The sequence below is a fragment of the Mastigoproctus giganteus genome, chromosome 11 (assembly GCF_048544385.1).
Source record: "Mastigoproctus giganteus isolate SK-2022 chromosome 11, ASM4854438v1, whole genome shotgun sequence".
Taxonomy (NCBI): Eukaryota; Metazoa; Arthropoda; class Arachnida; order Uropygi; family Thelyphonidae; genus Mastigoproctus; species Mastigoproctus giganteus.
Genome location: NC_143585.1, coordinates 67,376,561 through 67,403,005, shown reverse-complemented (window position 1 = coordinate 67,403,005; position 26,445 = coordinate 67,376,561). Strand labels below are relative to the sequence as shown.

Here is a 26,445-nt window from a genome sequence, read left to right as displayed (position 1 = left end):
TTTCCCCCTGCTTGGCCAGTGCAGCAAAAGCCTGTGTTGCATTATATGCTTTTACTATTAATGTATATTTTGTAATACATCATTCTATGCATATTTTCTTAATTCTTTTATTCTTAAATAAAAAAAAAATGTATTCTAATTATATATACTGTAATGTTTCTTTTAAATGAAATAAAATGAGTAATTGATTGCTAACTTTTTCATGGTCCTATGAATTCATATAAATATTGGGATGGAAAAATTGGGAATTTATATTCTCAATCTTCTTCAGCATGGCATTTACTGCATAGTGGTTGATTAACTCGTTGCATTTTGTTTGCAGCATTTTGACTGTGTCATTTGAAATGGAACCCTTAAAAAGCATTTATATTTAAATAGTGATGAATGCAAATGTGATTTAAGTGCATATAGCTTTTAGTCACTAGGCTAAACTTCATGCAAGAGCATAGGTCAGAAAAAGAATTAATTTTAGGATTAATAATCTTCCTATCAGATTCAAATAAAATAGTTTTGCATTTACTTTTCTGTTATATTTTTCAGTTCACAACTGGACTGTGGAAGAAGCCATTGAATGGCTTGTGTCCTATGTTGACTTGCCTCAATATGTTCAAAATTTCAAGGATAAAAATGTAGATGGTTCTGTCCTTCCAAGGTTTGTATTACGTAAGACTTACTGTTGTAAATGTAAGTTTATGAAGATTTATCAAACAAACTATTTTTATATATATAGGGTGTTTCAAAAATGATGATCAATAATTTAAAGGTGAAAAGTACAAACTAAAATAAGCAAAAAAGTCCCAGTGAACATCAGGCTGCAAATGAACCGTTTTCGCGATAATGCACATTTTCTGTTAAGATCCACCACTGACTATGGGAGCTTTTGATAACATATCCAAGTATATGTTATCAAAATTATTTTTGGCATTCAGTTCCTTTGTGACTATATCATAGTATCCAATCAAATTGGTCAGACAAGACCTCCCTTTAACAAACCCATGCTGTGTCTTAACTATTACTGCAGTCTTGTCTAGATGATCTTGGAATGCTTCTTTAACCAGTGATTCCATTATTTTCCCCGGAACACAAGTTAAACTAACAGGTCTATAGTTACCTCTGTCACCTTTTGAACCCCCTTTGTAAATTGGTGACACATTTGCACACCTGCAGTCCATGGGGAACTCCCCTGTGTCCAAGGAAGCTGTCATAATTATGGCTAAGGGTTTGCTGACTTCTTTTGCTGCTTCCTTTAATATAATTGGATAGGTTCCGTCCACCCCAGGTGCCTTTTTTTTTGTTTAACTTCAACAATTTCTCCTCCACTTTGCTCTCAGTTATTACAAAATCACTTAGCTCGCTGTTTGAGTTTGATAAACTTCTGGCACTATTTTGAATAACTCCTCATTTGTGAATGTAGATACAAAATACTCATTCAGTTTATCAGCTACCTGAGCATGATCATCAATAGTGAACCATCTATTTCTGCTAGGAATGCAAAAATCAAAATGTATTGACAAATGGATGGGTGAAATGGGAAGTTTTTTTTTTTTTTTTTTTTTTTGGCTGATGCTGCATAAGCTTGCTTTGTTGCATCATATGCCTCTACTAATGCTAGTATACTTCTGCTTGCTCAGATTAAGAACCTGAGGGGATATAGATTCAAATTGAGGAAAGTCAGTTGTAGAATAGATGTGCAGAAGTTTGCCTTTAGCCAGTGGGTAGTTGATTGCTGGAACAGACTTCCATTTGTTGTTGTGGAAGTTGATAGCTGAAATAAATTTAAGGCTGAACTAGACAAACATTTGAAGTTACAGGATGGGTGAAATGAGAAGGTTTTTTTTTTTGCCTGATGCTGTATAAGCTTGCTTTCTTGCATCATATGCCTCAACTAATGCTAAAGCCACAAATGGATTGAGTAAACTGAATATTAATGGAATTCTTCCACTTGCTGAGACTACACATATGAGAGGGTATAAATTCAAGTTGAGGAAGGAAGGTTGAAGGATAGGGGCGCCTCCGTAGCCAGGTGGGAAGGAGCAGCAGTGCGCAGCACAAGCTTCTTGATTAGACCGGAGTTCGAGCCCGTCACCACCAAATACGGAGGATACGGAAAGGTCAAGGAATGACCACCGCATATCCCGGAGCAATATGGCCTTAGTTGCTAATGCTCCTAAAAACCAACAAAACAAACAAACAAACAGTTGAAGGATAGATATGCAGAAGACATGGGTAATGAGTTCCAACAATCAACCACCCCGCTGGGCAAAGGGTGGTTGATTGTTGGAATAGGCTTCCATCTGTCGTGGAAGTGGATGGGTTGAATAAATTCATGGAAGAACTAGACAAATTCTTGGAGGGGATGGATGAACTGTGCAGATTTTTTTTTTTTTTTTTTGGCTGATGCTATATAAACCTTCTGTCTTTCATCATTTGCCTTTACTACTAATACTACTACTAGGTCTAAGCTTGATCTGGTTATCACTGCTGATAACCAGAGCAAGAGTATTGCTTATTCTTGTTGCATCTCTAACATTCTGCTGTAGAAAACAGTCATTCAAGAAATCCACAAAAGTCTTGCTACTCTGTGTGTGACCAACCCACAAATTTCAGTGAACATCTGGAAAGTTAAAATCCCTCATTATGAAACATTTTGATTTTCTGGCCCACTCTATTTCTCTGTATAGCTGTTTGGTATACTTATCACAGTGCGGCGTCTGCGTAGCCAGGTGGGAAGGAGCAGCAGTGCATAGCACACGCTTCTTGATTAGACCGGGGTTCGAGCCCGTCACCACCAAATACGGAGAATGCGGAAAGGTCAGGGAATGACCACCGCATATCCCGGAGCAATATGGCCTTAGTTGCTAATGCTCCTAAAAACCAAATAACAAACAAACAAACAAACAAACTTATCACAGTCATTAGGCCTATAACACATTTCTACTTTCAGTTTTGTTTTTCCAGTGCTTATATTACACCAAACTGACTCAACAGTGTACTTGTCACCTATGTAAACTGATGCACTGCCTTAGGTTTAATATGTTTCTTAACTAAGAGCATAACCTCTCCCTTGTCCTGTCTTTCCTTCCTGTCTACATTGTACTCCCATTATACAAATTCAGCATCACTTATGTATGAGTGACACCATGTTTCTGTTATTCCTACAATGCCTGCATTTGATGACTTAATCAGTAGTTCAAATTCATCAAATTCATTTATAATGTTCTCAGCATTAGTGTACATCCAAATATACATGCACATGTTCTTACTCTGAGTTACCCTAATACAGCCATTGTTTTTATTTGTTACATGATGACCCACAGCAGGACCTGAAGTCCCAGTCCCCTGAAGTCTTGCTTTCTAGGCTGCCATATGTACCAATAGCAGCAGTGCAAGAATCACTTTCCCCCTCTGCCTGTGGCTCTAGTTAAGCTCTAAGTCTGTGTATCTCCTCAAGCTAGTAGTTTTCTGACCCACCTATTACTGCCTCAATAGCATCAGAAAATATTCTTGCACACCTTCTATTCAAGTACGTCCCATCCCTGTAAAAACAGTCCTTTCTGTTAACAAGCACTGACCAAGCTGAGAAGTTCTACCTCATGAGCCTTGTGCATTTTCTCCAGAGCTAAATTGATTGACAAGATTGAAAAATATGCTTTCACTTGAAACATTTATACGACCTGACAATCTTCTGGTCTTGTGGTAGGAGATAGTTGTACAGCATGCAGTATTTGCTCTACAAGCATTTACTCATAGTGGTTTCAGCATACCTGTTTTTTTGTTTTTTTTAAGTTTTTCTCCACTGTAGCAATGTTTTGCAGTTTGGTTCTGCTCATTGAGTTGGAAAATTTTCAGCATATCTGTGAACTGCAGCCACGGAATTCCTACAGACCTTGCCATAAATTAAAATCATATCAGCAAATCTAGCAAAAGTAAACAGATTTGTAGTGTTTTGTATAATATTGGTTTAACAAATCCATAATTAATAAAGATCCAGGGTAAAAAACTTCTGTAGTGTCAAAGATTTACAGATATATACGTTAGACATTTTTAAGTTATAAAATTTTCAGTTTATCTGTGAACAGCAGCCATGGAATTCCTACAGACCTTGCCATAAATTAAAATCATATCACTTAACTTAGCAAAAGTAAACAGATTTGTAGTGTCTCCTATATTATTGGTTTAACAAATCCATACTTAATAAAGATTCAGGGCAAAAAGCCTCAGATTGTGCCAAAAATTTACAGACATATAAGTTAGACCTATATCTTAAGCTAACTTATATGTCTGCAAATCCATACCGTTAACACGTAGTTTTCATTGGACCTAAAACTGAAGTAACAGGCACATTGATACTGCTAGTAGGTATTCTGCCACAACAGCTGATTAATTGAGGGGATACACAGACTAAAAGGTTAACAGTGGCCGCAGACAGAGGCAAAAGTGATATTTGCACTGCTTCTATTAGAATGAGCAGCAGCCTAGAAAGCAAGGTAATGGAGATTTCAAGGACTGCTGGGACTCATAGTGGAACAAGTAAATACATGGGCTGTGTTAGGGTAACAAAGAGTGGAACTGGTGCATGTATACAAATTGTACTTGCATGTACACCAATACTAGGAGTATAGTTAATAAATTTGATGAGCTTGAAGTGCTAGTTAAGACATCAAAAGCAGATATTGTTGGGATATCAGAAACGTAGTGTCACACAGATATAAGTACAATGTGTACAGAAAGAATAGACAGGACAGGAAGGGAGGAGTGGTTATGTGTTGGTTAAGAAACACAAAATCTGAGGAAGTGCATCCAATTGATGTTGGTGGACAATGCAATGTTGAGTCTCTTTGTTGTGACATAAGCACTGGGAAAGGAAAAATGAGAGGAGGTGTGTGTAATGAGTCTAGAGGCCTAATGAATCTGATGAGCAGTTGTGCAGAGAAATAGAGTGGGCCAGTAAATCAGAGTGTCTTGTAATGGGGGATTTTAACTTTCCGTATATTGACTGGAACTTCTGGGTTGGTCACTAGCACACTAGCAAGACTTTTGTGGATTTATTGGATGATTGTTTTCTACAGCAACATGTTCAAGAGGCAACCAGAGGGATTAATACTCTTGATCTGATTATCAGCAGTGATTATTCATGCAATAAGAATTTGCAGATAAATGAACCACTGGGTGACAGTGATCACAATGTACTGATGTGGGAATTACTTAAAGATTTAAGTACCATCAAGGCTAAAGGGAAGGGCTTTTGCTTTCGTAAAGGTGACTACAAAGGGTCTCAGACAGTTTTTAAATTCTGTACAGTGGGATCAACTGATGATATTACCAACAATGAATTCTAAATGGGAAGCCTTCAGGGGCTTAATCTTGGAGACTACTAGGCTTTTCATTCCAACTAAGAAATACTGTTCAACGTTTAGGCCTAAATGGATGTCAGATGAATTAACGAGGTTCGTGGCAGTGAAAAAAAATGTATCGATGCACATAAAGTATCAGGTGACATAGAAGCCTATGGCAGATATAAACTAGTCTGTAATCAAGTCACAAAGGAGGTTTGGCAGGCGAAGGCAGATTATGAGAAATTTTTGGCAAAGGATGCAAAGGAAAACAGCAATGAGTTCTTTACTTGTGTAAAGAACTCATTGCTGTTTTTCTCTAGAATGAAAGGGATGAATCAGATTGGAACACTTAACATAGCCTGCCTGGCAACCCAAAGGTCGCGGGTTTAAATCAGAGTAAAATGCAAAAACCTTGGGAGGTGGATTATGGGCACAGAAGCCGATGCACCAACAACTAACAAAAAAAAAAAAAAAAAAAAAATCTTAACATAGATGGGTTGACTATTGATGATCATGCTCGGGTATCTGATAAATTGAATGGGTATTGTGCATCAACATTCACACATGAGGAGTTATTCAATGAGGGGAGTGCCAGAAGTTTATTAAACTCAAACAGCGAGCTAAATGATTTTGCAATAACTGAGAGCAAATGGAGGAGAAATCGTTAAAATTAAACATAAAAAAGGCACCTGGGATGGACGGGGTCTATCCAATTATATTAAAGGAGGCAGCAAAGGAAGTAAGCAAACCCTTAGCCAAAATTATGAGAGCTTTCTTGGACTCAGGGGAGGTCCCGTGGACTGGAGGTGTGCAAATGTATCACCGATTCACAAAGGCAGTTTAAAAGGTGACACAAGTAATTATAACCTATAATAAAGTAGTAGTAGTAGTAGCATGTGATGCAAGAAAGCAAACGTATGAGCTTATGCAGCATCAGCCAAAAAAAAAAAAAAAAAACACACCATTCCTCCAAATGCCTGTCCAGTTCCTCCTTAAATTTATTCAACCTATCAACTTCCACAACGACAGATGGAAGTTTGTTCCAGCAATTAACCACCTGCTGGCTAAAGGCAAATTTCCGCACATCTATTCTACATCTGTCTTTTCTTAATTTGAATTTATGCCCCCTTAGGTTCATAATCTGAACAAGTGGAAGGATCCCATCAGAATTCAGAGTGCTCAACCTATTCAAGGCCTTATATACCTCAATCAGATCACCGCGCAGGTGCCTAGTCTCCAGCCACTGCAATTTGCAGAACTTAAGACTCTCTTGGTAAGAGGATCCCTTCATTCCCCTCTCCAATCTTGTTGCCCTTCTCTGTACACGCTCAAGTAAATCTACATCCTTCCTAAAATGAGGCCTCCAGACCTGTACGCAGCACTCAAGGCGTGGCCTGACCATTGCCTTATACAGAGGGATAATCACCTCCTTTTCCCTGCTAGCAAAATTCCTATATATCATTGACAAAACCCCATGACCTGCCCTGGCAGCCTGTCTGCATTGCTCAGAGAACTTCATATCTGACTGCACAATTACTCCCAGGTCTTTTTCATTTTCTACCACCTTTAGTGTAGTACCACACAGTTGGTACGTTTCTCTGGGGTTACTTCTACCCACATGCAGTACTTTGCATTTGTCAAGGTTAAACTTCAGTTGCCACTTCTTAGCCCATATGCCCAAATTATCTAGATCCTGTTGCAGTAGCACACTGCCATTACTGTCATTAACAACCCTGCCAACCTTTGTATAATCTGCAAACTTCGACATTAAGCCTGATATACCTTCATCAATATCATTGATAAATATACAAAAAAACAGTGGACCTAACACTGAACCCTGTGGGACTCCACTAATAACATTAGTCCAAGAAGAACAGCACCCATTGATTACCACCCTCTGTCTTCTCGCACTTAACCATCCTTTTATCCATTGTAGCAACTTACCCTTAATACCATTCTGCTCCAATTTGTACAATAGTCTTCCATGCTTCAGTGTCAAAAGCTTTCCTGAAATCCAAATATATTATATCAAAATTATTTTTTGATATTATATATCATATCAAGTAACTATAGACCTGTTGTTTTAGCTTGTGTTCCATGGAAAATAATGGAATCACTGGGTAAAGAAGCATTGCAGGATCATCTAGACAAGAGTGCAGTAATAGTTAAAACACAGCATGGGTTGGTTAAAAGGAGGTCTTGCCTGACCAATTTAATTGGATACTATGATGTGGTTACAAAGGAACTGAATTCCAGAAATAATTACTACACTTTCATATACTTGAATTTCAGGAAAGCTTTTGATATACTGTTGCACATGGAAGACTGCTGTACAAATTGGAGAGGTATGGCATTAAGGGTAAGTTGCTACAATGGATAAAGGGATGGTTGAGTCGAAGACGACAGAGAGTGGTAATCGATGGACACTGCTCTTCGTGGACGAATGTTATCAGTGGTGTTCCCCAGGGTTTGGTGTTGGGCTCATTGTTGTTTTGTATATTTATCAATGATATTGATGAAGGTATATATATCTTCATCAATGTATCAGGTTTAATGTCCAAGTTTGCAGATGATACAAAGGTTGGCAGGGTTGTTAACGACAGTAAAGACAGTAAGCTACTTCAACTGCATTAGCATTAGCAAAGACACATGATGCAAGAAAGGAAGCTTATATAGCATCAGCCAAAAAAAAAAAAAAAAAAAAAAAAATCCCTTATTTCACCCATCCACTCGCTCCAAATATTTGTCAAGTTCTGCCATGAATCTGTTTAAGCTATCAACTTCTACGACAGATGTAAGTTTGTTCCAGCAATCAACCACCCGCTGGCTAAAGGCAAACTTCCGCACATCTATCCTACAACAGTCTTTCCTCAATTTGAATTTATGTCCTCTCAGGAACTGGATCTAGATAAGTTTGGCAAGTGGGCTGAGAAGAGTCAACTGAAGTTTAACATTGAAAAATGCAAAATACTGCCTATGGGTACCTATAACTAAAGAGAAATGCACCAACTGTGTGGTACTATACTCAGGGAAGTGGAAAGTGAAAAAGACCTGGGGGTTACTGTGCAGTCAAATATGAAGTTTGCTGAGCAGTGCAGACGGGCTGCCAGGGCAGATCATGGAGTCTTGGCAATGATATATAGGAATTTTGCTAGCGACAGGGAGGTGATTATCCCTTTGCATAAGGCAATGGTCAGGCCACACCTAGAGCACTGTGTACAGGTCTCGAAGCCTCATTTTAGGAAGGATGAAGAGTCGCTAGAATGAGTATAAAGAAGGGCAACAAGATTGTTGAGGGTAACAAAGGGGTGCTCCTACCAAGAAAGGCTTAAGTTCTGCAAATTGCAGCACCTGGAGAATAAGCATCTACGGGGTGATCTGATTGAGGTGTATAAGGGCTTGAATGGGTTGAGCAAGCTGAATGCTGATGGGATTTTTCCTCTTGCTCAGATTAAGAACCTGAGGAGGCACCATTTCAAATTGAGGAAAGACAGTTGTAGAATAGATGTACGGAAATTTGCCTTTAGCCAGTGGGTAGTTGATAGCCTAAATAAATTTATGACTGAGCTGGCAGGCATTTGGAACGAATTTATGGGTGAAATGGGTTTTTTTTTTTTTTTTTTTTTTTTCTGGCTGATGCTGCATAAGCTTGGTTTCTTGCATCGTATGCCTCTACTAATGGTAATGCTAATTGATATGATTCTGATAGTGTAGAAAAACACTATTCATGTTGGTGCTGGTACATATTATTTGCGCTGTTAATGCAGTCATATTTTTAGGGCCTAATTTTGAACATAACAATATTTTGCCATTTCACGTTATTTTGTAATTTATTATTAATATTTAATATCTCAGAAATAAACTTTTTAGAATATGCTCCAACATTTATTCCCTGCAATTTTGAAACACCCTATATAGATGCACCTAAGATATTTGTAGCTGAAGGAAAACAAGGTTTACTCAAAAAAGTTTGGTGAATGATCTTATAGTTTTTGAATGCATAACAGTAGCTAAAAGATTGTGAGTGGGGCTTGTAACATCTGTTGAAATGTGTACACTGTGTTAACTTATTGTTACACACCAGTCTAGCAGAAAGTTGCTTTAATTAAACACTTATTTTGCTCACTTGTCATGTATAATGAAAATTATGAAACTTGAAAAATGTGCATGCATTAAATTTTTTTTGTGAACTTTGAAAGTCAGCCACATGATCACACTTCAGCCTGTGAATATAACCTGGAGACCAAGTTTCAGAGCTCTGAATGGAAAAACAGAATGATCACTAGGCTGAAAAAGGAATGGTGGTTAAAATCATACGTGTGATTTTAACCACCACATGATGTGGGCATGTTGATTGCATTTTTTGGCACTAAAGGGATGGTATTATTAGAATTCATTTCATGAGGTGTCACTGTTAATGCAGTCTAATACTGTGAAGTTTAAAAATGGTTGAGAGACATAAACTACTCTAAATGATGAGAATAAGCTACTCTGAATGGTGAAATAGTTGGCTCCATCACTAAGAGAATGTGCCATATCATGTGTTACTTGCTGTCTGGCAATTTCTGATTTACAGACTTTCCTATTGTGCCATGTTCACCTTATTTCACCTGACACATTTTGACTGTTCCCAAAATTAAAATAGGACATGAAAGGGGAAAATTTGAGTTGATTCAAGAAACCCTGTCAAACATGATGGACTGTCTGAGATCATTCACAAAAAGTTTCAAAAATGTTTTGATCAGTGGCAGGCATGATGGAACAAGTATATTCTAGCAAGGCTCCACATCGGTCATTGGCATCCAACTCACCTGCATTTGCTTATTGGAGAGAATCCTCCTCAGTGTTTCTTTTGTCAGTCGCAGCTAACAATAAAACATATCCTCATAGAATGTCCCCAACATTGAACAGTCAGAAAATCAAACTTCAGCTCCCTATCCAACTTACAGGAACCCTTTTTTTAAATTGAAGTTTATATTGAAGAATGTTAACAGTGTAAACATTTATCATTAAATAAGATTAACTTTTTTCAACATTCACTGAACATTTTTGTCAAGCTTTTTATGACCTGTTTCATTAAATATTCAAACTCCTAATGTACATTAATTCTTTAAATAAACAAATTAAAAAATTCCTGTGAGAAGTATCCATGAATAGGGAAAATTTCCCAAGAAAAACAGGATGGGAAATTCTCAAGCACAATATGAATTAGTATTGACATTAGCCAATTCCTATCCATGATTTTATAGTATAGTTAAATTTTTGCTTACATCATGGGAGAGAATTTGTTGATTCCAGTTGTGGAATATCTTTCTTTAGCAGACATTATTCATGCCATAAGAAGCTTGTTGCTGTAAAGTTTTTCATTTAATACCCACTAATTATAAACTTGACAATTTGCATTAACATATACAGTATGTCACCCCCTGCTCTTGCCCTTGGGTATTCTCCCACTGTGTGGATACCTCTATTGATGATTTTCTTGAACTCACTAATATTGCCCACTTTCTCCTAGTGTGGCATTAATGATGAAAAAAGGCTGTGCAGCGGTTTATTTATAGGTAAGAGAGCTTATTTTCATACATTACTGAGTGATGGGTTATTTGATTTTTGTATAATAGTTCAGTAGTAGATATTTAATGTATATCTAGATACACTATTATTTTACTGTATGCACGATGATGTTAATTTATATGTTTAAAGGAGGTGACATACTGCACATGTTAATGCAAATTATCAAGTTTATAATCAATGGGTATTAAATGAAATATGATGTTAATATTTTTCATATCATGATGTAGTACATTTATGCATCTATATTTTTAAGAGATATGTTTTGAGCATTATAATGACTTGAAGAAGGTTAATCTTTTTACTCACTTTTTTTTAAAACTTCCACAGAAAAAAACTATGCATTTATTTTGTAGGTTAGCTGTCAACATCAACAATTTCTTGTCCATTGGTCTTGGAATAAAGGATCCCATTCATAAACAGAAGATAGCACTGAAGGCTATGGATGTTGTGCTTTTTGGGCCTCCAAAACGTAAATATGCACCAAATAATTTATTTCTTAACAACTGTAACTATTTTTTTCTCCTCACAAAAATAAAATTAATGGCGTGCCACATATTAAATTGATTATTGCACTGTTTAAAAATGTACTTTTATCAAAGAATTATAAACAGGAATTTTATTTAATGGTTTCTGGGGGAAGGGATTTATAAAAAAAATTCTTGAAACAATAGTAAGTGTTCTTTAATTTCGGAGTAATTTTTTTCATACTGTCGAAGTTATGTAGCTTCCTGTGAATGTTTAAGAATATGTGCAGTGCTCTTATAAATACTGTTAAAAGGGTTCTGGTAATAACCGCCATAACGAAAATAGCAAACTGTATAAACTGTATTTATTTTTTGTATTGCTGAACCAAAGCATCAGTGTTATTCAAAATGGCCTTCTGTGTTATTCAAAACGGTCTTAGCCTGCATGCTGAGTCATTCATCTGTTAGGATATGTACAGTTCTAATGAAATAATGGCTGCTGCTCTGACCATGATCATGTCAGAGCAGCAGCCATTATTTTAGGGTTGAATTTGAAAGTGTCTGCAATTCTGCCCAGACACGATAGGAGGGAGTATATGATATGAGAGCCTTGTCGATCAATTCGGCCCTGGAAAGATTGTGCAAGGCTCAAGGGGTAGAATTTTTTTCAGCCTGGACTGTACTTGTTAACAGGAGAGATTGCTTCTACAGGGATGGGATACACTTAAATAGAAAGGGTGCAAGAATATTTGCTGATGCTATCGAGGCAGTGTTAGGTGGGTCGGAAAACTGCTAGCTTGGGGGAAGACAAAGACGAATAGATTAACAGTAGCCACTGGCAGAGGTGAAAGAGATTCTTGCACTGCTTCTATTGGAATGAGCAGAAGCCTGAAAAACAAGATGCAGGATATTTCAGAGACTGCCGGGAGTCATTGCGGTACAAGTAAACACATGGGTTGTGTTAGGGTAGCTAAGAATAGAAATAGGTGCATGTATACTTGCGTGTACACCAGTGCTAGGAGTTTAGTAAATAAATTTGATGAATTTGAGGTATTGCTCAAAACATCAAAGGCAGATATTGTTGGGATATCAGAGACGTGGTGTCACACAGATATAAGGAATGCAGAACTGGAATTTGGGGAGTACAACGTCTACAGAAAGGATAGACTGGATAGGAAGGGAGGAGGGGTTATGCTATTAGTTAAGAAATACATAAAATCCAAGGAAGTGAAGCCAGTGGACATCGCTGGACAGTGCAGTGTCGAGTCAGTTTGGTGTGACATAAGCATTGGGAGATCAAAATTGAGAGTAGGAGTGTGCTATAGGCCTAATGACTCTGATGAGTATAATAAGAAACTGTACAGGGAAAACTGGCCCACTACAGAAACTGTAGTGGGCCAGGAAATCAGAGAGTCTTATAATGGGAGATTTTAATTTCCCAGATATTGACTGGAATTTGTGTGTTGGTCAATCACACACTAGCAAGGCTTTTGTGGATTTATTGGATGATTGTTTTCTACATCAGCATGTTCGGGAGGCAACTAGAGGGAGGAATACTCTTGATTTGATTATCAGCAGTGATTCTTCATGCATTAAGAATCTGCAGATAAATGAACCACTAGGTGGCAGTGATCACAGTGTGCTGAAGTGGGATTTACTCAAAGAGGTAACTACCATTAGGGGTAAAGAGAAGAGTTATTGCTTTCGTAAAGGCGACTACGATGGACTGAGACAGTATTTAAATTCTATACAGTGGGACCAACTGATGATGTTACCAACAGCAAATGCAAAATGGGAAGCATTCAAAGAACTTATCTTGGAAGCTACTAGGCTTTACATACCAACTAAGAAATATTGTTCAAGGTTTAGGCCTAAATGGATGTCAGATGAACTGATGAGGCATATGGCAGAGAAGAAACATGTCTGTAACCAAGTTACAAAGGAGGTTAGGCAGGCGAAGGCAGATTACGAGAAGTCTTTGGCAAGGGATGCAAAGAAAAATAGCAAAGAGTTCTTTACTTATGTAAACTCTAGAAGGAAGGGGATGAATCAGATTGGTCCACTTGATATCGATGGGTCAACTGTTGATGATCCTGCTCAGGTAGCTAACAAACTAAATGAATATTTTGCATCGACATTCACACATGAGGAGTTATTTAGCGAGGGGAAAGCCAGAGGTGTATTCAACTCTAGCAGTAAGCTAGAGAATCTTGTAATAACTGAGAGTAAAGTGGAGGAGAAATTGTTGAAGATAAACACAAGAAAGGCACCCGGGGTGGATGGGATCTATCCAGTTATATTAAAGGAGGCAGCAAAGGAAGTAAGCAAACCCTTAGCCATAATTATGAGAGCTTCCTTGGACTCAGGGGAGGTACCCACAGACTGGAGATGTGCAAATGTGACCCCAATTCACAAAGGAGGATCAAAGGCTGACACAAGTAATTATAGACCTGTGAGTTTAACTTCTGTTCCAGGAAAATTAATGGAGGCACTAGTTACAGAAGCACTGCAGGATCATTTAGACAAGACTTCAGTTATAGCTCGGACACAGCATGGTTTTGTTAAGGGGAAGTCTTGCCTGACTAATTTGATTGGATACTATGATGCAGTCACAAAGGAACTGGATGCAGGGAATAACTTTGATATTATATACTTGGATCTTAGAAAGGCTTTTGATACTGTTGCACATGGAAGACTGCTGCACAAATTGGAGCAGTGTGACATTGGAGGCAAATTGCTACTGTGGATAAAGGGGTGGCTGAGGGGGAGAAGACAGAGAGTGGTAATCAATGGACACTGCTCGTTGTGGACTAATGTTATTAGTGGAGTCCCTCAGGGCTCAGTGTTGGGTCCATTATTGTTTTCTGTATTTATAAATGATATTGATGATGGTATATCAAGCTTAATGTCGAAGTTTGCAGACGATACAAAGTTAGGCAGGGTTGTCAAGGACACTACTGACACTATGCTGCTGCAACAGGATCTGGAAAGGTTGAGCAGATGGGCCGAGAGGTGGCAAATGAAGTGTAACATTGACAAATGTAAAGTACTACACATGGGAAACAGCAACCCCAGAGCAACACATCAACTCTGTGGTACTACACTGACAGTGGTAGAGAATGAAAGGGACTTGGGGGTGGTTGTGCAGGCAGATATGAAGTTCTCTGAGCAGTGCAGACAGGCTGCAAGTGTAGCTCATGGTGTATTGTCAATGATATATATGAATTTTTTTGCAGGGATAAGGAGGTGATTATTCCCTTGTATAAGGCAATGGTCTGGCCCCACCTAGAGTACTGTATACAGGTCTGGAGGCCTCATTTCAAGAAGGATGTAGAGCTGCTGGAACGAGTACAGAGAAGGGCAACAAGATTATTGAATGGAACAAAGGGGTGCTCTTACGAAGAAAGGCTTAAGTTTTGCAAATTACAGTGTCTGGAAACTAGGCACCAGCGAGATGATCTGATAGAGGTGTATAAAGACTTGAATGGTTTGAGCATGCTCAATGCGGATGGGATTCTTCCTCTCGCTCAGAATAATCACCTGAGAGGGCATAAATTCAAATTGAGGAAAGACAGATGTAGGATAGACGTGCGGAAATTTGCCTTTAGCCAGCGGGTGGTTGGTTGGTGGAACAGACTTCCATCCCTTGTCGTGGAAGTTGATAGCCTAAATAAGTTTAAGGCTCAGCTGGATAGGTATTTTGAACGAACAGAGGGGTGAAGTGGAAGTGGTTTTTTTTTTTTTTTTTTTTTTTTTTGGCTGATGCTGCATAAGCTTGCTTTATTGCATCAAATGCCTCTACTAATGTTAATGCTAATGTCAGTGATTATGACTAATGATCAAACATGCCATTAGAGCATCGTTCATCCATGTGTTTGCTGCCAGAAGCAGTAGAAAAATAACAAGAAAAGGAGATACAGTGAAACTTTGTTACGCTACCATGTGTGCTAATTTGATGACAGTCTAGTTAAACAGTATTAATTTAAAAAAAGAAATGTGTAATAAATGAATTAGGCTAAAAAAAAAAAAAAAAAAAAAAAACACCCACAATTCATTGGGTGATAAATACCAATGCTCAACAGAGTCAATGTGTCTAGTAGCATTTATAGATAAACTGTTACGAAGTTGGATCATATCTCTGTGGGTGCCATTTTATATTGGCCTTGTTTAAAGATATTTTTTAAATGACACTGTCTTTAGGGAATCAATACATTGTAATATGAGGTATCATTTTGTTTATTCAATGGTTGTATTGTGAACATCATAAGATGGAATGATGTTAAAAAAAAAAAAAATAAACAATTATCTTAGAATATAAAATTGTAGTGTTACAGTACTTATAGTATTATTAGTATTTGTAACTGCATTATAAACTTATAAAAGCTGGAGTGTGAAAATTTGCCACCTAAATTGCAAAAAGAAATTGTTATAGATATGGTATTTTATTTTTAGAGAGGATATGTTATCATTGTTTAGTGAGAAATAGTGTATTGTAGTAATGTGAAACTGTTTCTTGTTTAGTTAAATTGTTATGGAAGCTGCTTTAAGTTTTAAAAAAGTGTAGTTGAATATGTTTTATTTTTGTAATCATTATATTTGATGGGCAAAAAAAAAAAAGAAAAAAAAGAAATTTAGTTGGAAATTAGTATAAAAATTCTATATTGATAGTAATGTTACAACTTTATAAATATTGATGCATGACTACTTAAGGCAAAGGCTAAGTTAGTCGGTCTCCATTTGAGATTGATTAACCCGCATGGTTAGATGGTAATCAAAAAATAACATTTCACTGTGTAGAGCTCAAACATTTAATTAATGTTTTCCTGTATGATTAGATTGAAAAATGTATCAGCACATGATAAGAAACACCAGGTTTAAGCTTGATCTCAGCCAAGCACATCTGAATGTGACTTTGGTAGTCTGACAACAGCATTTCTCTCACAAGGCCTTCACCAACTATGGGCCTTGTAGGCACATAGTTGGTGAAGGTCTTTTTTGTTGGTGGTGAAACTTTATTACCTGTTTGTCAGTCACAATAACAGCCTCTGGCACAAGACTAACAAGAGTAGCATCTCTTAACTGTCCCCTCCCCCTCCCTGGCCATACATGACAGTTCCTGCTCTTCTTCAGACAATCAAACAATGGCACTATCTGTGGAAAACTCATTCACAGCCACAACAGCAAACTGTTCTCTGCTGTCGAAGTCAGCATTCTGACATCAGGGTTGTAGTTCATTCTCATGCCCAAGATACCACTACTTCTCAACCTTTTGACCCACGTGAGCACCTTACTGTAGATGAATCCAGACCTGAAAGTTTGAAGACTTGCCTTAGGCACCTTAACACATTGGACAGACCAACTTCAACCATATATACAGAAAACTCAAGGATTTCAGCTCCAATAATGAAACCCAACCACTCAGATTTCCAAATAATGAAAAGTCGATATATATCAAAACAAAGCAGACAAAGGTGCCAGTGTAGTCATTTTAAGCCAAGCTGATTATGATTCAAAAATCCTTAACCTTTTATCTGCACGATCAATAAGGAACCCACAAACTAGCTTGAAAAATGAGAGAAGTAGACACTTAAAGAATTCCTTGTGGCCAATAAAATTGGCAAAGATGCACAAATGCATCAACCCCAAAAATTGAGACCCCCTTACATTTGTAGGAGCATAAAAGCCTAAGGATGGTCTCCCAGCTAGAACCAATGTGAGGGGAAAATGCAGCCTGGGTTAGGTCTAGCTAAATGGCTCGGCAATATCACACAAACACCATTCCAACAAACACCCACATAGTAAAGAACTAAGTAGACCCATTTAAAAAAATCTTACAAGGGAACATTCTATCAAAATTAGATGTTGAGTTTATGTTTACTAGCATTCCCTTAGCAGATGCCAAAACACGCCTTCTCACAGATTCTACACACAAATACGCAATGGGCCCTAAACCTCTCTGTACAGAGGACATTTCATTTCAATGATCTTTCAGTAAGTCAGTCCTACTTTCAATTTCAAAGAAATTTAACATGGCTCCCCCCCCAAATCAACCAGGTTTTCATGGTTGATTTTGAATCTTCTGCCACACACCTAGGCTCTGGCATGTATAATATTTTCATCACTTGCAACATGATGGGTAATTTGGATGGTTTCATTCCCATTGTATAAATTTTGCTTAACAAATTATTCTAATGAAATTTAAAAGTTATACAAAGAAAATTCCTCAAACTAACTAAATTAATTTTTAGAGGATTTAAATTTAGATTTTTATTTTAGAGGACATCCACCAAATTAATTTTTAGAGGACATCCACCACAGGGTGGATGTCCTCGAAGAATTTAAATTGAGGGGCCCATCAAGCTCTCAGCTGCCCACATCAATGTGAGAGCTTGCACTTGAACATCATGCAAAACAGCGGCAACCCCCAATGCAGAATGCGCTGGTCCCAAAGGAACTAATTTAACCCCAGGGGCTCACATCTGGTGAGTATGGGTCGGGCACACCCAGGGTCCTGAGATGGATATCATCATTCTTCTCTTTCTTGATGATTCCCTTCTACTTCTGACTCTTGTTCTCTCTCTCTCTCTCTCTCTCTCTCTCTCTCTCTCTCTCTCTCTCTCTCTCTCTCTCTCTCTGAGTAATTCAGAAATTGTTTTTTTTTTGGCTGGTGCAGCATAAGCCTCAGGATTCCTTGCACCATATAGCTAATAATAGTAATAATAATTGTTGTCTGTGACTTTATTGTCAGGGAAACAGGAAACATATTGTGCAAAAAGGATAGATGGAACAGGACCAGGATATGTCTGCCAGGGGCAAAGGTTGATGACATTGTAGAGCAGATATCATCTTTTAAGGGGGCGCCTCCGTAGCCAGGTGGGAAGGAGCAGCAGTGCGTAGCACATGCTTCTTGATTAGACCGGGGTTCGAGCCCGTCACCACCAAATACGGAGTATGCGGAAAGGTCAAGGAATGACCACCGCATATCCCGGAGCAATATGGCCTTAGTTGCTAATGCTCCTTAAAAAAAAAACCAAACCAATCTTTTAAGGGCACAAAGGGTGATATTGTTGTACACGTTGGCACTAATGATATTAAGAGTAGGAGACCAGCGGAATTACTTAACAAGTACAGGTCAATGTTGAAAAAAAGCCATGAGTTAGGGTTGAATTTGAAATTGTCTGCAATTCTGCCCAGACATGATAGGAGATAGTATATGATGAGAGCCTTGTCGATCAATTCAGCCCTGGAGAGATTGTGCAAGGCTCAAGGGATAGAATTTTGCTCAGCCTGGTCTGTGCTTGTTAACAGGAGAGACTCCTTCTACAGGGATGGGATACACTTAAATAGAAAGGGTGCTAGAATATTTGCTGATGCTATCGAGGCAGAATTAGGTGGGTCGGAAAACTGCTAGCGTGGTGAGAATACATGACTAATAGATTAACAGTAGTCACTGGCAGAGGTGAAAGTGATTCTTACATTGCTTCTATTGAAATGCAATTGAACAGCAGCTTGGAAAGCAAGGCAATGGGGATTGCCTTGCTTTCCAACAAGTAGTGGAACAAGTAAATACATGGGCTATGTTAGGGTAACTAAGAGTAGAAACAGGTGCACGTATACTTGCATGTACACCAATGCTAGGAGTATAGTTAACAAATTTGATGAGTTTGAAGTGTTAGTGAAGACATCAAAGGCAGATATTGTTGGGATATCAGAGACGTGGCGTCACACAGACATAAGCAGTGCAGAATTGGGGAGTACAGTGTGTATAGAAAGGATAGACAGGGCAGAAAGGGAGGAGGGGTTATTTATTTATTTATTTTTTTTTTTTATGAAATCCCCAAACAAGAAAGGTATAAAAACCTATAGTACTTAGTACCGTGCATGGGTTGAAGGAGAAGTATTGGGGGGGGATGCCAGAAACTTTGCTCTAGAGACTAAACATGGGTTTCACCACTTCAGGCCTCCAATAAGCAAAGTGGTGGTAATGCACCAGTTGATGAGAGTCATCTATCACTAAGATATGCTGTTAGTTAGGAAACACATAAAATCTAAGGAAGTGCATCCAATTCACGTTGGTGGATAATGCAATGTTGAGTCTGTTTTGTGTGACATAAGCACTGGAAAAGGAAAAATGAGAGTAGGTGTATGTTATAGGCCTAATGAATCTGATGAGTATAATGAGCAATTGTGCAGAGAAATAAGAGTTGGCCATTAAATCAGAATGTCTTATGTGGGATTTTAACTTTCCAGATATTGACTGGAACTTGTGCATTGGTCACTCCCACACTAGCAAGATTTTTGTGGATTTATTGGAAGACTGTTTTCTACAGCAACACGTTCGAGAGGCAACCAAAGGGAGTAATACTCTTGATCTGATTATCAGCAGTGAATATTCATGCTTTAAGAATTTGCAGATAAAGGAACCACTGGGTGACAGTGATCACAATGCACTGATGTGGGAATTATTTAAAGATGTAACTGCCATCAGGGGTAAAGGCAAGGGTTTTTATTTTCATAAAGGCAACTACAATGGTCTAAGACAGTATTTAAATTCTATACAGTGAGACCAACTGATGATGTTACCAACAGCAAATTCAAAATGGGAAGCATTAAAAGAATTTATCTTGGAAGCTACTAGGCTTTACATACCAACTAAGAAATATTGTTCAAGGTTTAGGCCTAAATGGATATCAGATGAACTAATGAGACATATGGCAGAGAAGAAAAATGCATGGGATACATATAAATTAATGGGTAACATGGAAGCCTACGATAGATATAAGCTGGTCTGTAACCAAGTCACAAAGGAGGTTACGCAGGCAAAGGAAAATTACGAGAAATCTTTGGCAAAGGATGCAAAAAAAAAAACATGTTAGTTTAACTTCTGTTCCAGGGAAATTAATGGAGGCACCGGTTAAAGAAACATTGCAGGATCATCTAGACAAGACTTCAGTTATAGCTCAGACACAGCATGGGTTTGTTAAGGGGAAGGCTTGTCTGACTATTTTGATTGGATACTATGATGTAGTCACAAAGGAACTGGATGCAAAGAATAATTTTGATATCATATATTTGGATCTTAGAAAGGCTTTTGATACTGTTTCACATGGAAGATTACTGCACAAATTGGAGCAGTGTGGCATTGGAGGCAAATTGCTGCTATGGATAATGGGATAGTTGACTGGGAGAAAACAGAGCGTGATAATCAGTGGACACTGCTCTTCATGGACTAATGTTATTAGTGGAGTCCCCTAGAGTTCAATGTTGGGTCCATTGTTGTTTTCTGCATTCATTAATGATATTGATGATGGTAAAAAAATATATATCAGGCTTTATGCAGACGATATGAATGTCGGCAGGGTTGTTAATGACACTAATGACAGTACACTGCTGCATCAGGATCTAGAAAAGTTGAGTGGATGGGCTGTGAGGTGGCAACTGAAGTTTAATATTAACAAATGTAAAGTACTGCATATGGGAAGCACTAAACCCAGAGTAACGTATCAACTGTGTGGTACTACGCTGACAGTGGCAGAGAGTGAAAAGGACCTGTGGGTAATTGTGCAGGCAGATATGAAGTTTTCTGAGCAGTGCAGATGGTCTGCAAGAGTAGCTCATGGTGTCTTGTCAATGATATACAGGAATTTTTCTAGCAGGGATAAGGAGGTGAGTATCCCCTTTATAAGGCAATGGTCAGGCCACACCTTGAGTACTGTATACAGGTCTGGAGGCCTCATTTTAAGAAGAATGTAGAGCTGTTGGAACGAGTTCAGAGAAGGGCAACAAGATTAGTGAATGGCACAAAGGGTTGCTCTTATGAAGAAAGGCTACGTTTTGCAAATTATAGTGTCTGGAGACTAGGTGCCTGTGAGGTGACCTGATTGAGGTGTACAAAGCCTTGAATGGTTTGAGCATGCTCAATGCTGATGGGATTCTTTCTCTTGCTCAGAATAAACGACTGAGAGGGCATAAATTCAAATTGAGGAAAGACAGTTGTAGGGTAGATGTGCGGAAGTTTGCCTTTAGCCTGCGGGTTGTTGATTGCTGGAACAAACTTCTATCTGTCGTTGTAGAAGTTGATAGCTTAAACAGATTCAAGGCAGAACTAGACAAACATTTGGAGTGAGTGGATGGGTGAAATGAGAACGGTGTGTTTGTTTTTTTTTTTGGCTGATGTTATATAAGCTTGCTTTCTTGCATCATTTGCCCTTGCTAATGCTAATTCATGTACACAGTAGTCAACGTAACGGTTTAGAACCTCTTTGGGCTCTGTTTTTCAAGACATATAATGTCGAAGTCGGAGAAAGTAAAACTGTAATTAGGATGCCTTACACATTTATTTGCTGAGACCCCAATATTGTTATCTGTCTTAAAATGGTGCCCAGAGAAATTCTGAAATGTTAAATATTGTGTACTTGAATTAATTTAGTTTGAGTAAATCATTTTGCTGTAGCCTTTAAAGAACTAATTAATGTCATAATTTATCAGTTTGTTCATTTCCACTTTAAGAATTTAATTTACTGATACATATCACATCTGAAGGCCGCTTCAACCTGAAAGATCCAAAAATTCAAGCAGTAGAAAAATGCCAGAAGAAGAGAACTTCATTGAAGATTTGCTCCAGTCCTTCCAACATAAATAGAAATGGGGGAGGGCTACCATATCCCCACTGGTTACACCTCTTACACATACCCAGTGATTTCTCCCTCATTTAGCTTCTCTCTCTCTGCTCTTTTCATTCTCCCTTCCAATCTCCCCTTTCCTTCACCACGTGTCCTCTGGTTTTACCACCACTTATTTTCTTCTCACTCCCTACAATCATAATTTCAGTATCAACAACAGGAGTCCCCTGGAGTTTGCAGGCCTGACAGATTAGCTGAAAAGAGCTTCACTAATTAGACAACAGCCTCCCTCTAATGTCCTTCCAGTGTGATCCTGAAACTGGTAGCCACCAGGTGATCTTCGGACCAAGGACAATTTACCTTGGCAAATAAACTATGCCGTTATGCAATTTTTGAAAGGCACTATTTAGTGACATTAAATGAAGGATCGTAAAAGGCACTTCACACTACATCTTGATTTGTTGATTAGTGCAAGTTTATTACCAGCATGTACTTTTGATCATTTTGGAAAAATATACCTTGTGTGGACAATACAAGGACAGTACTTTGTCTCACAGAATTTCTTATCATCTGCTGTTATTACCTGTTGATTTCAGCATAGCTCCATAGTTTTGTGAGCATTGTAAATATTCATTAGCAAATTTTATATATACTGTATATATGTCATGTAACTTCAAATTTTAAAAAAAAATTGTTGTAAATAGTTTAATTTTCTCATACTACTGATAAAGTCTCCAAGATATGTATATATGGTGTATAGCTTATTAATATGTTTTTCAGTCTGATTGTACAAGATGCTATTAATTAATTAGTTTACCTGTATGCAGTAAAGTGTTATATCACTCTGATTATGTGGAGAATGTTTTCAAGTGTGACCTGCCTTTGAATATTAATTTCTGATACAAAATCCTGTTAATGTAAACTATTTTTAAATGCTTTAAGACCTTAAATACTATGTATATAAAGTGCTTAGCATCATAATACACAGCCATTTCTGAATAAACAGAAAATTTTTAAGGTGGCATCGTTTTAGGTTATATCTCATATTGTGAATGCCTTCACAACGAGTTGCCATGATATTGCACTACTTCGAATAAGTAACGCTTCACCTAAGGAGAAGACTAGTGTTACTTATTCTCAGATAGGTACCACCACCCAGACAGCACTGTTTCAGGGCTATTTGGCCCTTCGTCAGTGAGTGGGTAGGTACCCAAGTGATGCAATGATGGCAAAAACAGTTATGAAGTATAACTCCACAATATGAGAGATGCCTGATGGTGTATGATGTATTTAGACTAAGGCGCATTTAGGGCTAGAGCCTCAAGCTGCGAACAAATTTAGACTATGTATATAAAGTGCTTAGCATCATAATACACAGCCATTTCTGAATAAACAGAAAATTTTTAAGGTGGCATCGTTTTAGGTTATATCTCATATTGTGAATGCCTTCACAACGAGTTGCCATGATATTGCACTACTTCGAATAAGTAACGCTTCACCTAAGGAGAAGACTAGTGTTACTTATTCTCAGATAGGTACCACCACCCAGACAGCACTGTTTCAGGGCTATTTGGCCCTTCGTCAGTGAGTGGGTAGGTACCCAAGTGATGCAATGATGGCAAAAACAGTTATGAAGTATAACTCCACAATATGAGAGATGCCTGATGGTGTATGATGTATTTAGACTAAGGCGCATTTAGGGCTAGAGCCTCAAGCTGCGAACAAATTTAGACTATGTATATAAAGTGCTTAGCATCATAATACACAGCCATTTCTGAATAAACAGAAAATTTTTAAGGTGGCATCGTTTTAGGTTATATCTCATATTGTGAATGCCTTCACAACGAGTTGCCATGATATTGCACTACTTCGAATAAGTAACGCTTCACCTAAGGAGAAGACTAGTGTTACTTATTCTCAGATAGGTACCACCACCCAGACAGCACTGTTTCAGGGCTATTTGGCCCTTCGTCAGTGAGTGGGTAGGTACCCAAGTGATGCAATGATGGCAAAAACAGTTATGAAGTATAACTCCACAATATGAGAGATGCCTGATGGTGTATGATGTATTTAGACTAAGGCGCATTTAGGGCTAGAGCCTCAAGCTGCGAACAAATTTAGACTATGTATATAAAGTGCTTAGCATCATAATACACAGCCATTTCTGAATAAACAGAAAATTTTTAAGGTGGCATCGTTTTAGGTTATATCTCATATTGTGAATGCCTTCACAACGAGTTGCCATGATATTGCACTACTTTGAATAAGTAACGCTTCACCTAAGGAGAAGACTAGTGTTACTTATTCTCAGATAGGTACCACCACCCAGACAGCACTGTTTCAGGGCTATTTGGCCCTTCGTCAGTGAGTGGGTAGGTACCCAAGTGATGCAATGATGGCAAAAACAGTTATGAAGTATAACTCCACAATATGAGAGATGCCTGATGGTGTATGATGTATTTAGACTAAGGCGCATTTAGGGCTAGAGCCTCAAGCTGCGAACAAATTTAGACTATGTATATAAAGTGCTTAGCATCATAATACACAGCCATTTCTGAATAAACAGAAAATTTTTAAGGTGGCATCGTTTTAGGTTATATCTCATATTGTGAATGCCTTCACAACGAGTTGCCATGATATTGCACTACTTCGAATAAGTAACGCTTCACCTAAGGAGAAGACTAGTGTTACTTATTCTCAGATAGGTACCACCACCCAGACAGCACTGTTTCAGGGCTATTTGATGTATGTATGTGAATAGCTACTCGAATATCCACTTGTCCCTATTAGACTTAGAAAAGCAAAAAAGGGAGAGGGAAAGTTATAGTAGGAGTGGAAGAGGAAAAGAAACAGTGTAGAAGAATGAAAGGGACAGTAACTCCTTCAACTCACACCACTCAAAAACTCATAAACTCCTCGAATAGGCAACGCTTCCCCAGTGGAGAAGGCTGTTGTTACCTATTCTCGGAAACTCCGGACATCATCAAGCTCCCCCTAGAAGCACTGTTTCAGGGCTATTTGGCCCTTCATCAGTGAGTGGGTAGGTACCCAAGTGATGCAATGATGGCAAAAACAGTTATGAAGTATAACTCCACAATATGAGAGATGCCTGATGGTGTATGATGTATTTAGACTAAGGCGCATTTAGGGCTAGAGCCTCAAGCTGCGAACAAATTTAGACTATGTATATAAAGTGCTTAGCATCATAATACACAGCCATTTCTGAATAAACAGAAAATTTTTAAGGTGGCATCGTTTTAGGTTATATCTCATATTGTGAATGCCTTCACATTGTGAATGGCTGTGTATTATGATGCTAAGCACTTTATATACATAGTCTAAATTTGTTCGCAGCTTGAGGCTCTAGCCCTAAATGCGCCTTAGTCTAAATACATCATACACCATCAGGCATCTCTTATATTGTGGAGTTATACTTCATAACTGTTTTTGCCATCATTGCATCACTTGGGTACCTACCCACTCACTGACGAAGGGCCAAATAGCCCTGAAACAGTGCTGTCTGGGTGGTGGTACCTATCTGAGAATAAGTAACACTAGTCTTCTCCTTAGGTGAAGCGTTACTTATTCGAAGTAGTGCAATATCATGGCAACTCGTTGTGAAGGCATTCACAATATGAGATATAACCTAAAACGATGCCACCTTAAAAATTTTCTGTTTATTCAGAAATGGCTGTGTATTATGATGCTAAGCACTTTATATACATAGTCTAAATTTGTTCGCAGCTTGAGGCTCTAGCCCTAAATGCGCCTTAGACCTTAAATACTATAAAATTATCTCAGTGTATAAAGTGGCCACTTTTTTGTCTAAATTAGAAGCATGCTTTTCTGATTGTCAAATTACATTTGGATATAACTTTAAATAATACCATCATGTAATTGTGTAATCCAGTTAATAAAGGATTGTATTTTGCCAGCATGAGTTAGGGTAAATTATAATAAAAATTGGTAATGTTACCTGGTAAAATTTATTTATTTAGCAGAGTCAGAGTTACTTAATTTTAAATTTAGTGATTTTTAAGATATTTTATGCTTTTGTTACTTTTAGGAGGTTTGCTAATGTGAGTACCTGTTTATTCAGCATGTGTGTCTGATATCTATGCATCCATATGGAATAATGTCACTCCCAACAATGGATATTTATATTTTTTATTAGGTTCTTTTATAAACATTTGGACCGCTTAAAATTTTATTAAAATGTGATGTCTGCTGTAGGAATTGTCTTTCTTTTTTTTTAATACATATCTTATGGTTTTTTTTTTTTTATTATTTATTTCTTTTGAGATATCTTGGGTTACATCAAAAGGATTTTCATTTTAAAAGTTCATAATGCATTTGTTTAGAATACATTATGTAACAAATAAAGATAATTACAGAATACTATTAATATTATAATTATTAATTTTTCATAAATTTCACATGGAAAAAAAA

The 26,445-nt window shown here is 37.8% G+C and overlaps 1 protein-coding gene across 3 annotated transcripts in view; it reads left to right on the top strand.

Annotated features, from left to right (window-relative positions):
* LOC150078087 (stromal interaction molecule homolog) overlaps window positions 1-26,445 on the top strand; it is a 298,210-nt gene that overhangs the window by 198,479 nt on the left and 73,286 nt on the right. For all 3 annotated transcript variants that reach the window (XM_090385520.1, XM_090385518.1, XM_090385521.1), the window contains 2 exons: window positions 541-652; window positions 11,264-11,379. In XM_090385520.1, the coding sequence (XP_090241646.1) occupies window positions 541-652; window positions 11,264-11,379 (228 nt within the window). The remainder of the gene's footprint in view (window positions 1-540; window positions 653-11,263; window positions 11,380-26,445) is intronic.